Source organism: Erpetoichthys calabaricus, chromosome 2 (genome assembly GCF_900747795.2).
Source record: "Erpetoichthys calabaricus chromosome 2, fErpCal1.3, whole genome shotgun sequence".
NCBI classification, from domain to species: Eukaryota; Metazoa; Chordata; class Cladistia; order Polypteriformes; family Polypteridae; genus Erpetoichthys; species Erpetoichthys calabaricus.
In genome coordinates, this window is record NC_041395.2 from 106,687,310 (window position 1) to 106,703,312 (window position 16,003).

Below are 16,003 nucleotides of genomic sequence, written 5' to 3' on the forward strand. Positions count from 1 at the left end.
ACAGTTTGTTTGTCCTTCTCCACTTTAAGCCCATCTGGAAGTGCACCAAACACATCTGTTAGTGGATTAGGAGGGATTGTGACACCAAGGCTGTCTGAAAGCCATTTAAAGATTTTGGTCCAGAATGGTGTTAATTTGGTACAGGCCCAAAACATGTGGCCTAGTGAGGCTGGAACTTCATTGCAGCGTTTGCAGGTTGGATCTTGCCCAGGAAACATTTTGGACAGTTTTAAATGAAAGAGATGCCCTTGATATATAATTTTAAGTTGAATAATTGTATGCTTTGCGCATATGGAGCTCGAGTGAATTCTGTGCATTGCTACCTTCCACTCAAAAGTGTGGCTTTAAATGCTTCCTTAAGTGCATCTATTAGTCACTTATTGTGACATAACACAAAGCATTTGTGACAATCTTATAAATACTAGTAAGTGATGAAGAGATGCGCTAAAGACAGCCCCAATTCCAGGCTCCCTGCTCCCAAGTCCTCACCTTACACCCTCACCTCGTCACTGTCTGTGTGGAGTTTACACATTCTCCTCATTTCCATGGAGGTTTCTCGGGAGAATCAGATTTCCTTCATCATCCCAAAGCTGTGCAGGTGAAGTTGACTAATGGTTGTAAATTGACCCAGTGAGTGAGTGAGTGAGTGCCTCATGTAATGGATTCAGATTTTTAAGTAAGCATACATGTTAGCTTAGTGTGTGGTGAAAATTAAGTTAGTAAGGTAATTTGTGCGTTAAAACAATCTGAATTGTATAGCGCTTAGTGATGTTAAAATTTGCCCGGTATGAGTGTGTGCTCTTTAATGGACTGGCACTCCATCCAGGGTTGATTCCTGTATTGCATCCAATCCTGCCAGGGTACACTACACCCCTTCACGATCCCATACTGTACTAAGTTGGTTAAGAAAATGGACATATGTTTCTCTGTGTTTTGGTATTGTATACAGTAAATCTGATTCTTCATATATTTCACATAGTTATCTTTCCTTATCACCACCCCCTGTGCTGGAGGACTGTGATGTACAGTCATAAAAGCAGAAAAACTCTCCACACACAAAGTGAGTCTTTGTGTATGCATGGAGGAAGTTACAGAATTTCGGCTGATTTCCCTCCATTGAGCTCCACAAAAATGAAAGAAAGATCCTGCTGCTGAAGGGACCTGTGAAGTGGGTTCAAGTTAAAGAGATCCAGTACTTAAAAGCCACTACAAATAACAAAAATAAAAAAAGTACTATGAAGTAAAATACAAAATACCTTGACAAAGCTGGCAGCACTGTGAGAATTGTGTTTTTTTGATTCCTCCAGCGCGTTCAGTACCATCCAGTCATTCCTGTTAAGGGGTAAACTCAGAGATACGCGGGTGGATGAGCCTTTGGTATCCTGGGTAATGGACTATCTGTCAGGTAGACTTCACTCTCTGGGTGACTCGAGGACTGTGTCTCTGATATTGATGTGAGCAACACTGGAGCACAACAAGGAACAGGCCTGTCTCCTTTTCTCTTCACTCTGTACACCTTGGATGATTCTGCACTTATGGGATGTATTGATAAGGGGCAGGAGTATAGGAGTTAGATGGAGAACTTTGTTTATTGATGCAGAAAGAATTGTCTGCAACTCAACATCAGCAAAACCAAGCAACTGGTTGTTGACTTTCATCATGCCAAAGTTCCTCAATGCCCAGTAAATATTCAGCGTGTGGACGTAGAGGTGGTGGACTCCTACAAATGCTTGGGGTCCACATCAATGACAAGTTGGACTGGTCTCATAAAATTGAGGCACTATATAACAAGGGTAGGCTCTTTTTCCTTAGCAGACTGCAGGCCTTTCATGTGGAAAGTGATGTCCTTCATATTTTCTACAACTCTGTGATGGCCAGTGTGATGTTCAGTGCTGATTTGTGCAGTGCTGGTAACATCACATCAAGGGAGGCCCACATAATCAACAAGCAAGTTAAAAAGGCAGGCTCACTGGATCAAACTACTGTATACCAATCCAGAAGCTTCAGTTTGTATTAATAACATTTGTTCAGACTACTTTAAACTAGAACGTGGCACCAGACAAGGACGTCCCTTGTCACCACTGCTGTTTGCAATCGCTATTGAACCACTGGCGGTTCACTGCCGAAATTCTTATCAGATAAAGGGGATTGTCAGAGAAGGACTGGAACAGAAAATTTCTCTATATGCAGATGATATGGTTTTATATATATCAGACCCAGAAAACACTGTCCCTGTAGTTCTAACAGCACTCACAGAATTTCAAAAGATATCTGGTCTTAAAATTAATCTGAATAAAAGTATACTCTTTCCAGTGAATTCACAAGCATATAATATTAGATTGGACACCCTACCTTTTACCATAGCAGATCAGTTTAAATACCTAGGGGTAAATATCACAAGTAAACATAAAGCTCTTTATCAACAAAATTTTGTCGTCTGTATGGAAAAAATTAAGCAAGACCTGGATAGATGGTCAACCCTTCATCTCACTCTAGCCGGAAGAATTAACATTGTTAAGAAGAATATCCTTCCTAAACTTCTTTTTTTATTTCAAAACATTCCAATATATATATCAATAAATCATTTTTTAAGCAATTAGATTCAACAATAACCTCATTCATTTGGAACTCAAAACACCCACGTATCCGAAGAGCGACCCTACAAAGACCTCAGGCAGAAGGTGGCATGGCTTTACCTAATTTTCAGTTTTATTACTGGGCAGCAAACATACTAGCCATAAAAACCTGGACACAAATAAATGAACATACACAGGCTTGGTCCGCAATAGAAGTAAAATCCTATAGTACTTCTTTATATTCCCTGCTCTGCTCTCCAATAAATGCAAGTTATCGCAAATATACTAATAACCCAATTGTGCTTTACTCACTCAGAATATGGAACCAAATTAGAAAGCATTTTAAGATGGAAAATCTTTTATCAGTGGCACCTCTGCAAGAAAACCACCTCTTTCAACCCTCGCAAACATATCCAGTTTTTAATACCTAGAAAAGTTTTGGGATTAAAATGCTCAGAGATCTTTATATAGACAACATATTTGCATCTTTTGAACAATTACATTCAAAATTCAACCTCCCAGCTACACATTTCTTTCACTATCTTCAAATTAGAAATTTTGTTAAACAGAAACTGCCCGATTTTCCCCACCTCACACCCTCCACAATGCTGGAAAAAATACTGCTCAATGCCGAGGAATTAAACATCATTTCCGCATTATATAAAATCTTATTAGAGTCCCTACCTTTCAAAGATCCAAGAGGACATTGAGAAGAAGATCTCTTAATCAATATATCAGAAAAGGAGTGGAAGGTAGCAAAGAAGAGAATTCACTCGAGTTCTATATGCGCAAAGCATGGAATTATTCAACTAAAAATTATATATCGAGCTCATCTGTCTCGCTTAAAACTGTCCAAAATGTTTCCAGGGCAAGATCCAACCTGCGAACGCTGCAACCAAGCTCCTGCCTCACTGGGTCACATGTTCTGGGCCGGCACCAAACTAACATCATTTTGGACCAAAATTTTTAAGTGCCTTTCACACAGCCTTGGGGTCACAATCCCCCCTAACCCATTAACAGCTGTGTTCGGTGTTCTTCCAGACGGACTTGAAGTGGAGAAGGACAAGCAAACGGTGATTGCATTCACTACACTTTTGGCACGCAGACTTATTCTGTTAAATTGGAAGAATCCTAACTCTCCTCTGATAAGTCAGTGGGAAACCGATGTTTTATATTATTTGAAATTGGAAAAAAATCAAAATTCTCAGTTAGAGGATCTGTACAAAATTTTTTCAAAACCTGGCAGGATCTGATCAATATTATTTTAGAATAAGAGAAATAACTATTACCGCATTTAATTCCCTTCTCCATCTCTTATTTACAAATATATTTATTTCTCCCTTTCCTTTGCTTAATGTTGTCTTATTAAAAAGCCCTAAGCAATTCTCCTTTAGCTAAGCTCTCCTTCTCTGGGGTGGGGTTTGATTTGTCTTTAATTTGTTTGGTTATAAATTGATCTATTTGTATGGAATGATTACAATAAAAATTAATAAAAAAGGCAGGCTCAGTTATGGGAAACACTCTGGACCCCCTGGAGCAAAGGAGAGAATGAATACAAAACTGAGTGCCATTATGAGCAGTGCTGCACATCCTCTCCATGATACACTAACACTGAGGACATTCAACCAACAAGTCATTCAGCAGACGTGTGTCAAGAAACACTACTGGGGCTCCTTTATAACAAAAGCAGTACACCTGAATGATGCCTCACTGTGACCGCAACTGCTAAATCAGAAGTTTCCTTCTTTTTATTTTCTTCATTTTTAGTCATTCTGGTGTTTGTTCAGACAATAGTGTATGTGGATAAATCTACCCATCTCTTCATTTATTCATTTATTTATTTATTTAATGAGCTTCCGCAAAAAGCCAAGTTCACCTCTAGGAACAAATAAAGTTTGATCAGTCTATCTAAATATCTCTCTACCTAAATTATGTGCTGCTTGTTAAGAACAAAATAGACACTCCATTGCTAATTATATTGTATTCACAGTCCAATGTTTTTAGAAAATAGATAGATACTTTATCAGTATGCTGCTGCTGGAGTATGTGAATTTCCCCTTGGGATTAATAAAGAAAATATTAAATTAAAGAGTGATAACAATGCAGGTAAAAACAGACAATAACTTTGAATAATGTTAACGTTTACCACCCCCTGGGTGGAATTGAAGAGTCGCATAGTGTGGGGGAGGAACGATCTCCTCAGTCTGTCAGTGGAGCAGGACAGTGACAGCAGTCTGTCGCTGAAGCTGCTCCTCTGTCTGGAGATGATACCGTTCGGTTGATGCAGTGGATTCTCCATGATTGACAGGAGCCTGCTCAGCGCCCGTTGCTCTGCCACAGATGTCAAACTGTCTAACCCCGTGCCTACAATAGAGCCTGCCTTCCTCAACAGTTTGTCCAGGCGTGAGGCATCCCTCTTCTTTATGCTGCCTCCCCAGCACACCACCGCGTAGAAGAGGGCACTCGCCACAACCGTCTGGTAGAACATCTGCAGCATCTTATTGCAGATGTTGAAGGATGCCAGCCTTCTGATGATGACGGGGTCTGTGAGGGGCCTGGTCCTCCTAAAATCCACCACCAGCTCCTTGGTTTTGCTGGTGTTCAGGTGTAAGTGGTTTGAGTCGCACCATTTAACAAAGTCCTTGATTAGGTTCCTATACTCCTGCTTAGTGTAAAGTGTTACACTCCCTTTCCACCCATTTTGGACCATTAAAGACTGCTTTAGGTCTTTTTATTTGCCTTGTTAACTTTTAAAACTTGGATCCCAGTGTGCTCAGGCCTGGCCCTACTGTTCAGCATGTCGACTGTTCTGTTGAGTGCCTACTGTCAAGGTTGTGTCGCATCACAAAAGGGAGAAACCACAAAAACAAATCACTCATCTTGGGACCCTCTGCATGCATGTGTCTACTTCAGCCTAAATGTTCAAGCGTATGGCGTTGTACCTTCACGCACAAACCATTTATCAGGACATTCAGCACCTAAAAACTGGACAGCGCTGAAGGGAAGGCCAAGCTTTATCCATTACAACACAAGACTCCATTGTCCCTTAATAATGAACATCTTAGCTTTACATATATTAACTAGGAACTTTTTTCAGTCCCCCTGAGAAAAAGACAAATGACAAAATACTTGAAAGTAACTTCCTCTCTTTTACTTACCCTGCTCCTCTTTAACTTTAAGCTCAAACTTGACCTTTGAGCTCCCAGCAATGACTGAATAAACCACATCATCCTCCTTGGTGACATTGCAGACGGTGAGCGAATGTTTGTTCCCATCTGCTGTGATGACATACTTGTCACTGGCTGCGATGTCAGCTCCATCACGCTGCCATTTAACCTTTGTCTCCTTTTTCTCTGTCTCTGCCTCAAAAACAGCTTTTTCTCCAACTGCAACCTCCAAAGTCTTCGGCTTTTTCACAAAAGCAGAAACTAAAAGAAGTCAAAAAGAACTCAGTTGTTTTTGGTGAGGTGGTTGTGTGGGTTCATTAATATTCATTTATTTCCTGAATCTGATTATTCCATTACAGAATAATGAAAGAAAGGAACCGACCCCGATCCATGACAAGAGTTTATTCATACCCAGATTATCACTGTATACTAGCAAGTAAAGTTCATTACAAACAAAGAAAGGTGAAGATACAAATACATCTGCAGGTATTCTGACATTTGATGCATTCCTTGGAGTCTAAATGATCAACAGTTACTTGGTGCCTCATGGTCACATACATTAAAATGAAAAAGCAATGGTTGCTCTGTGATTTAGACTGCAAAACCTTGGATTAAATAACAGATTCTTTTGCTGCTGCCACCACTTCAAACAAGTGACATGCAGTAAACATCTGACAACGATTTGCAGGCAGCTGAGAAGCAGGTGGAGCTGTGGCCATGACCATGTTGTAAATAACCCTGACCAGGGAATAAAAAGAGCAAAACTCTAAGGTAACTTCAGCAGCTTGTCGCCTGCCATAAACTATACAGTATTTGGTGTTAGCTTTTTCCTCCAAATCACAGAACATCCTAAGTAGCAAGCATGCTTCTGGGATGGCATATTCTAATAAACGTAATCACAAAATGTGCCATGTTGAATATTTTTTAAAATGTATAATGACTTAAAACAGTGGTCACCTGACCCTTTTATGTGTACGGTGATAACGTGCTCTCACTGCATACATGGGAGTCCGTCTCAGATATCTGCCATCCGCCCACTTTCTAAAGACATGCAGCTTTGTCAAGTAGCTAAATTGTTTCTGTATGTGCCTGCATACCAACTGGTGCAGTGACACGTCTTAAAATGGAATTTAGAGCTGGCCTGGCAACTTTGCTTATTAAAAAAAAGGATCAATGGAGTTAAATTTGTCTTGAGAGCACACCACACCACAGGACTTTACAAATACACAGAAATAAAAAGTTCAATACGCTTTGCATCAGCTTAAGAACATGCAGTTTAGATCACCAAAACTGTTCACAGACTCACTCATTTGAATTTAGCACCTGTATCTACACCAAGCATGGGACTTGAATGAAATCAAGAAGCTCCTTCTCGTATGATGTCTTTGGCCTAGCTGCTCTAGCTCATTAACTGTCTTGACTCAGTAGTACTCACTTCTTCACAGAACCTTAGATAGATAGATAGATAGATAGATAGATAGATAGATAGATAGATAGATAGATAGATAGATAGATAGATAGATAGATAGATAGATAGATAGATAGATAGATACTTTACTGTTGCTAGTACGTTGGGGACATGCAATAAAAGAAATCCATTGTACTAGATAAATAGATATATGAAAGGCATTATAACTGATAAGATATATAGATATATATTTTACATTGTTAACTTATAAAAAATACATTCTTTTTTCAGTGAAAATTGGTAACCACTGCACCAAAAACAAACCTTAACATTTTCTGTTTTTTTTTGCCTTGACACTAATTTCTAAATTTGCATACAGTTATGATATTTGTATAAGGAAACACCCTGTTTTACCATATTGTTCCTGATGACCCGCACACCTTGTGGGAAACATACTTTGAGTTAGCAAATGTATTTTTCCCCAATATGGGAGGTTTTCAGAGGTTAAGGAAGCAGATTTATAAGGAGTTGTTTTTGATAAACTGGCAAACCTGTATATTACCATAAACCACAAAAACCAGTCTTTTGTCCTCCACCAGGCAATATGGCATCACATTGTTAAAAATTGAATTTTTTTCAATGCACTGTAAAAAAAAAAATTAAATTTACTAGAAAAAATAGGTAGGTGGGGTTGCCAGAATTTTACTGTAAAAAACATAGTGACAACTTTTTAAGGTCTACAGTAGAACTTTTTGATGCTGTACACTATACAGTGAATTACTGTTGTTTGTTTGCAGCACATTACAATAGATATTAAGATTATTCTGTAAATGGTTTATTAAACCATAAAAAATGCTATCAGATGCACAGAAGAGTTTACAGGCTGTATCAGTAAAGGAAGAGCAATCAGTAACACTTTGTCATTTTATGGTGTTTCATTTCAGGAATTCAGTGGTACTAAAAAGTGCTCTGTGTACCTTCTCTAACAGTTCACTGTAAAAAATGTTACAGCTGTGGTTGCCAGAATTTTACCTTAAAAAAGAAGATGACATTATTTTTAGGTTTACGGTATATCTTTAGAAGAAATAATTTTTTTTTCTTTACAGCACATTACAGTAGAAGTGAATGTTTAATCAGAAGCTGAAATCCATGCACTGTAATAAATACACCAATCGTTAAACCGTTAAAAACGTTACCAAGATCAAATACCAGTATACAACAACCAACAGCAAACACGTTATAACACATAAATCTTTACATTAAACGAAATGTAATGTTTAAGGATGTCATGGCACGTTGTCTGGTGGAGAAGTCACATTTGCTTTTGTGGTGTATGGTGTCCGACAGATGTGCCAGCTTATCGAAGATAACCCATCATAAATCAGCTTCCATAACCTCAAAAAACCATCAGCATGTGGGGAAAAATAAGTCTGCTAACTCTGTTGAAAATTTTCCCTACTGTGGAAAGGTACTCAGTTCACCAGGAAGAATATGGTAAGCAGAGGCGTTTCCTTATGAAAATATCATAACTGTATGCAAATTGAGAAATCAGTGCCAAGAAAAAAAAATAGAAAATGTTGAAGTTCTGAAAAATTGCATCATCCTCTACATGACAACCACACAAACGTATTTTACCTCTGGTGTACATTCATTTAAAGTTATATTGAAGAAACAGCTATACGTAAAGCAAATGCATATGATCATTTAGAGTTAAATTAATGTAAGGTAGCAGTATAAATCAAGTCAAGTCAAGTTGGGGAGCATTCACTGGTACTGTGAGTTGCCGCACCCACTACACGACGAAACAACCTCGGGATCACAGTTGGCAACCCCCCAGGCAGACACAGTCCATTCCCACCCTCCGGAATTGACCCTCTATCTGCCACAGCCAGGTGTTACATGGGCGACTCCTTAGCCTGGTCCAGCCACTCGGGTCCCCAACAGGATCTTACAAGCTGGATCACCCTCGTGGAAACGCGCCACATGGCCGTAGTGCCGTAACTGACGCTCCCTCACAATGCAGGTAATGTGCCTCATTCGGGACTCCATGAGCAACCGCTCATTCGACACAAAGTCAAACCAACGGTACTCAAGGGTTTCTGGAGAGACACAGTACCAAAGGAGTCCAGTCTTCATCTCAGGTCACTGGATAGTGTCCATGTCTTGCAACCATATAGCAAGACAGGAAGCACCAGGACTCTAAAGACTTGGACCTTTGTCCTTTTGCATAGATATGGGGAGCGCCACACACCCCTTTCCAGTGACCTCATGACCCTCCATGCTCTCCCAATCCGTCTACTGACTTCATAGGAAGAGTCACTAGAGACATGAAAGTCACTGCCAAGGTAAGTAAACCTCTCGACAACGTCGATACTCTCTCTGCAAACAGACACACTGCTGATGGCTGTGCCCAAGAGGTCATTGAAGGCCTGTATCTTAGTTTTTATCCATGACACTCGTAAGCCCTCAAAAGTCAGACTCCTCGCTCAGTCTCTCGAGCGCCCCGATCAGAGCCTCCATTGACTCCGCGAAGATCACAGCTGACGATGCTGTGATCTTTGCAAAGTCAATGGAGGCTCGGAGAGTATAAATGTAAAGAATATATATTTGTAATTATGTGACAGTGCATTAGTTTAAACCACACATGATCAACAAACAGCAACTTTTCTTTAAACAGCTTGGAGCAGTAACATGGAAGGTATAATACGATTTCCTTTCTGAAGGCATTATCTCATTTATGGTGCCATGCTTACAATTCAATATATATTTTCGAGTTAACAATGTAAAAAAATACTATATCTGTCTAACGTTTCATTTCAATGCTTTGGTGTTACGGAACAGTGCTTTACTGTTTTACATTTCCACTTGTTTACCTTCGCTATTTAACAGTTTTCCACTGTAGAATTAACGGCCATTTTTTCAGTGTTAACCTTAATGTATCAGTAAATGGTATCTAACATATTTTAAACGTAGAAAAATATCAATTTTACAGAACTTGCCTGTAAAAAATAATGAAATGTTTGTCTAAGATATAAAGGTAATTTTCAATAGAAAATAAGGTAACTTTCTTTTTTTCAGAAAAGGTATTTTACGCTTGGGAAAGCAGATCATAACCTGGTTCTGCTTCAGCCTCACTACAAACCAAGGGTGAGGGTCCTACCTACAACCACACGCTCATTCAGGAAGTGGTCCCCTGAGGCAGAGCAGGCTCTGAGAGACTGCTTTGGAATTAGGACTGGGATATCCTGCTGGGATCTTATAGTGAGAACATTGAGGAGGTTGTTGACTGCACTACTGACTACATCAACTTCTGTATGGACACTGTAGTTCCAGTAAGAACAGTACGCTGCTATGCTAACAACAAGCCATGGATTACAAGTGACATCAAGGGCCTTTTGAACCAGAAAAAAAGGGCTTTTAAAGGCGGTGATCAGCATGAGCTCAAGCGCTTGCAGAAGGAACTCCGAGTCCAGCTCAGGGCGGCGAAGGAGCAGTACAGGAGAAAGCTGGAGCAGAAGTTGCAGAATAACAGTGAAGGAAGTGTGGGATGGGATGAAGATCATCACTGGCTGTAGCTCGAAGTGGGATGCCACCATCGAGAGAGATGTGGAGAGAGCAAACCAGATGAACAACTTTTTCAACAGGTTTGACCACCCTAACCCACTCTCACCTCGGAGTACTGCACCCTCCACCCATCTTTCTGCTGATACCAGCATAGGAGAGAGTTTACCCCAACCCACAATTACAGCAGCGCAGGTGAGCAGAGAGCTGAGGAGACTTTGTGCCAGCAAAGCAACGGGTCCAGATGGAGTATCGCCACGACTGCTGAAGGTCTGTGCGTTGGAGCTGGGGAGTCCTCTACAGCGCATCTTCAACCTGAGCCTGGAACAGGGGAGAGTCCCGAGGCTTTGGAAAACATCTTGCATCACCCCAGTCCCAAAGGTATCACGTCCTAGTGAGCTGAATGACTTCCGGCCTGTCGCTCTGACGTCGCATGTGATGAAAACCATGGAGCGGCTGCTGCTGCTTCACCACCTGAGGCCACAGGTCCATCACGCCCTCGACCCTCTGCAGTTCCCATACCAGGAGAAGGTGGGAGTGAAGGATGCCATCATCTACATGCTACACCGATCCCTCTCCCACTTGGACAGAGGCAGTGGTGTTGTAAGAATTATGTTTCTGGACTTCTCTAGCGCCTTCAGCACCATCCAACCTCTGCTCCTTAAGGATAAGCTGACAGAGATGGGAGTAGATTCATACCTGGTAGCATGGATTGTTAACTATCTTACAGACAGACCTCAGTCTGTGCATCTCGGGAACTGCAGGTCTGACATTGTGGTCAGCAACACAGGAGCGCCGTAGGGGACTGTACTTTCTCCGGTCCTGTTCAGCCTATATACATCGAACTTCCAATACAACAAAAGTTTGCTGACGACACTGCTATTGTGGGCTGCATCAGGAGTGGGCAGGAGGAGGAGTATAGGGAACTAATCAAGGACTTTGTTAAATGGTGCGACTCAAACCATCTACACCTGAACACCAGCAAAACCAAGGAGCTGGTGGTGGATTTTAAGAGGCCCAGGCCCCTCATGGACCCATAATCATCAGAGGTGACTGTGTGCAGAGGGTACAGACCTATAAATACCTGGGAGTGCAGCTGGATGATAAATTGGACTGGACTGCCAATACTGATGCTCTGTGTAAGAAAGGACAGAACCGACTATACTTCCTTAGAAGGCTTGCATCCTTCAACATCTGCAATAAGATGCTGCAGATGTTCTATCATAGGGTTGTGGTGTGCTGGGGAGGCAGCATAAAGAAGAGAGATGCCTCACGCCTGAACAAACTGTTGAGGAAGGCAGGCTCTATTGTAGGCACGAAGCTGGACAGTTTGACATCCATGGCAGAGCGATAGGCGCTGAGCAGGCTCCTGTCAATAATGGAGAATCCACTGCATCCACTAAACAGTATCATCTCCAGACAGAGGAGCAGATTCATGGACAGACTGCTGTCAATGTCCTGCTCCACTGACAGACTGAGGAGATCGTTCCTCCCCCACACTATGCAACTCTTCTAATCCACGGTTGGGGTTGGGTTTGGTTAACATTATACAAAGTTAGTGTCATTTATACCTGCATTTTTTATCAATCTTTAATTTAATATTGTTTTTTTTATCTATATGCGGCTGCTGGATGTGAATTTCCCCCTGGGATTAATAAAGTATCTATCTATCTATCTATCTAATTTCACTATTCACTGTTTTTTTACAGCTAAATATACAGACATTTTTACAGTGATATGAAAACATATGTATACGTAAGGTTTATTAAATCAATTAACTCTTATAATTATGTTTCTATTTGAAGAGAACTGAAATGTCACAGCTGTTGGGTGATATACGTAGAGGTAACAATGCCATTGTACCGCTTCAACGTGACAATAAACTTAAATGAAAACGATCATTTCCTCACTAAAATGCTACACATTCCCAAACCTGTTTCACTCAATTCATAGTCGCGGAAAGCACTCTGTCAAAGTCGGGTGGATAGCGGGAGACACCTCTGGACAGAACGCTGGTCCATCACTGGGCCCACACCTGCACTGAGCCACACAGGGACCACGTATTTGAAACTCGTGGAATGAAAGTCCACGCAGAGATGGACAACAACCAGGGGCAGGATGCGAATCCAAGGCCCTGGATCCATTGGACGGCATTACTAACCACTGCCCTAAAATGATGTCGCTGCTTTATTACAATCGAATCTCATAAGCGGTCTCCTTCCTTTCTGGAGTGATGTTTAAGAAGATTGCTTGCTTTTTCTCTCAGTGGGTTAGTCTTCGGACCGCTCTGAACTGTCAGTCAGTCGAGAGCTATGTTCATTGTAGACAGGACATTACATAGTCCTAATGATGACAACACGGTTCTTTAAATGGTCCAAATGCCACAGACTGAAATATGCGATCGTGAACAGCTGGGCTCTCGTGTTAACAGCCTGCCTTTACTTTTCTAAGTATGATAGTCTCTAGAGGTCCGCGCTTCGGTTTGCATCCCAAGTTATTTGAATCCTGAGGCACTAAGCAGCTTTCCCAGAGCAATTCCTTTTTATCAATAGATCGTCTGAAATAGGAGATTGCTGATCTGTAAAAACGAAACTTCAGTATAACACTGGGGCATAATACGCTGCTTATCCATAGTTCACTGCGTCTGAATCCTTACCTGACTTTTTTTTAAATTTTATCTCGTCTCTGTGCGGGTTTTTTCATCTGATACTCAGGTTTTCCACCCAGAGTAGCTCGTTGGCTTAGCTGGTTCCCTATGATGGAGTGTACTGTGCAGTATAATCGCGCCCCGTCCAGTGTTCCCTACACTATCAGGATATGCACCAGCCCCGCGATCGTCAGTTATAGTCAGCGGGCTCGATAACTGATGGATGTTAAGGCACTTACTGCATTAATTTTTTAAACAATTAAGGAACCGAGTCCATGACATTGTGCATAATCTGTTTATTGATTGGTCCTTCACTTGTCTCGCATCAGACTTGAACACCGGAGTCTCGTTTTCTGAGCAGACGTAAGTCTAAACGAGGTAAGTGCTTTATTAACTAATCAGATTTTGCGGTTAAGATTGCAGGAGGCGAGGAGGATAAACGTGCATCGCCGAAACCCCTCCACCTATCAGTCCCCTAAATTCCAAAATAAACCCGAGGACTTTACTGCAGAGAACGACGAGTATTTAATGACAGTGGAGGTTGTAGGGGTAGTGGGGGGTGCAGATCCTTCCTTATTATGATCTCTTTCAAGGTGACGCCCATAGCTTTGATTCAGTTAACACATACATTTAAATTAAAAAATGATTTAATAATGAAGGATGCACAGCATGGACCACCACAAGGCGCTTTATAGAACAAGTCAGATTACAACAGCCATCACTAAAAATGAGGTGCGCATGACACGCCGCTAAAAATATTGTAAGTTAAAGGAAGAAAGCAAAATTAAGACTTAGCAGGGAAGCAATGGAAGCTAAGGATCAGCTGAATGCTGAGAAGCTGTGACTCTTTAAACAATTGTCGAGTCCTCTTCATTTTAAACGATTAATGCAGAAAGGAGAGCGGCAAAGTTAAATGACTGACTGAGCTGTTCTTTTGCTTTGATTTAAACACTGCAATTGATGAAGACTCAATACAACAGAAGCCATTTAACAGGCATATAAGAAAACGGTGTTTTTTCGAAGGAGATTTTTTTTTACTGTTTAATTAAGAGTCTTTCTAAAATAAAATTCAACTATCCAAATAAATCTACTGCCACATTCAAGCCAGCTAAGGATCGCGGAGGGTGCAGCTTATACTTCGAGAATCGGACACAAGTCAAAATCAATTTAGATGGAGTGTCAGGTTATCTCTCAGAATCAGGACCATTTCAGAGTTTATAATCAACTTAACCTGAGGAAAAACCTACGCTGACAACACGTGATTCAAACGGCCGACACGTGAAGCTAACCACTCAGCCATTCTCAGGCCACCAGTAAAAAGAATAACCAATTAGCAATCCTGGAGTGATTTCACTTTTTCAAAGTAAATAAAAAAGCGACACTCCTATAAAAACTATGATCACACAAAAATAAATTTTCACTTGAGCCGTCTTTTATAAAGAAGAGAATATAACGAAACGATAAGTATCAAATTATTTAAGTGCTAGATCATCACTTGAGGTCTGCATTTGGAAAGATGTGTATAATAGTTATCGTTATAGGAGAGATTAAGACAAAATAAAATAGAGCAAAAAAGTGACAATGAACGAATGCTTCGCAATCTATAAAGTAGAATGATGTTTATGAAGATACCTAACCCTCCAAAAATAAGATAAACGGGGCAGCGTCAGTTGTCGTGCCTGAAAATGAAAACACAAAGCCAAGAGTCCAATAATGAACGTATTCTAAAGATAATTCGTAGCTGAAGACACTTCCTTATTTGTACTTGCTTTTCATTTTCAGTGTTTACGCCAAGCATCTTTTCCATTACTCAACCACGTATCCTACCTGACTTTTTAGCAGGTTCCGGCATCCTGTGTTTCCAAAAGGAGGTCAGCAATGAAATGTCGACCCTTTTTCCAAGAGCAAAGATCCTCCAAACCTCAGTTCTAACTAGAGGTTTGAAGTAATGCTTCCAATAAAAAAAGGACTCGGCCAATAATCTCCACCCAACAGCTTCCCATAGATGACAGAACGCATGACACACCGCTAAATATAGAGCTGAGCCGTGCAGACTAAGGTCACTCGCGCCCCTCCAGATGTGGCCACTCTAGACACTTGGAGACAATCACCGTGATCTGCGCCTCCTCTTCGGTTGCCTCAGGGTGCTGACAAATTCAGAGCACACGGAGTCTTTACTGTCTAGAAGCGAGAAGACAGACTAGACACCGATCACGCAGAGAGTGTCCTGCACGTATGCAGGCGTCTTTGGCCGTGAACACTATTTGCGCCACTCAGGTTAGACTCCCATTGCTGACCAGAATAAAGTCGTGCAACGCGCTGAGATGAAGACGCCGTTTCTGGGGTCCAGTACTCTGAGGCTGCCAATGTTGCGTCTCTAACCGCTGCACCACTGTATGTGATTTAATATGAGGATCTTTGTCGCCTTTTGGGGTACACCCCGTCATTCTGAGTCATCAATTAGAGTGATCACTTTTCTTAAAGACTTCAGATCACCAAAGCGCGCTAGACAATTGCGAGCAATATAGAGAAATGAGAATAGACAAGACAATTAGTATCCTCTTTGCTTTCCTAAAGTGAATTTAAAATTTAAATCACCTTTTATTCTAGTTTGACTGAGGTCATCTGTTGCGTAAGTTCGACT

The 16,003-nt window shown here is 41.1% G+C and overlaps 1 protein-coding gene across 1 annotated transcript in view; it reads right to left on the bottom strand.

Annotated features, from left to right (window-relative positions):
• Positions 1–15,354, bottom strand: part of mybpc3 (myosin binding protein C3) — a 92,438-nt gene extending 77,084 nt beyond the window's left edge. Inside the window, exons 1-2 of the mRNA XM_051923198.1 lie at positions 15,187–15,354; positions 5,735–6,004 (exon numbers count right to left, since the gene is read on the bottom strand). Of these exons, the coding sequence (XP_051779158.1) occupies positions 5,735–6,004; positions 15,187–15,211 (295 nt within the window). The 5' untranslated portion in view covers positions 15,212–15,354. The remainder of the gene's footprint in view (positions 1–5,734; positions 6,005–15,186) is intronic.
• Positions 15,355–16,003: the final 649 nt, after the last annotated feature.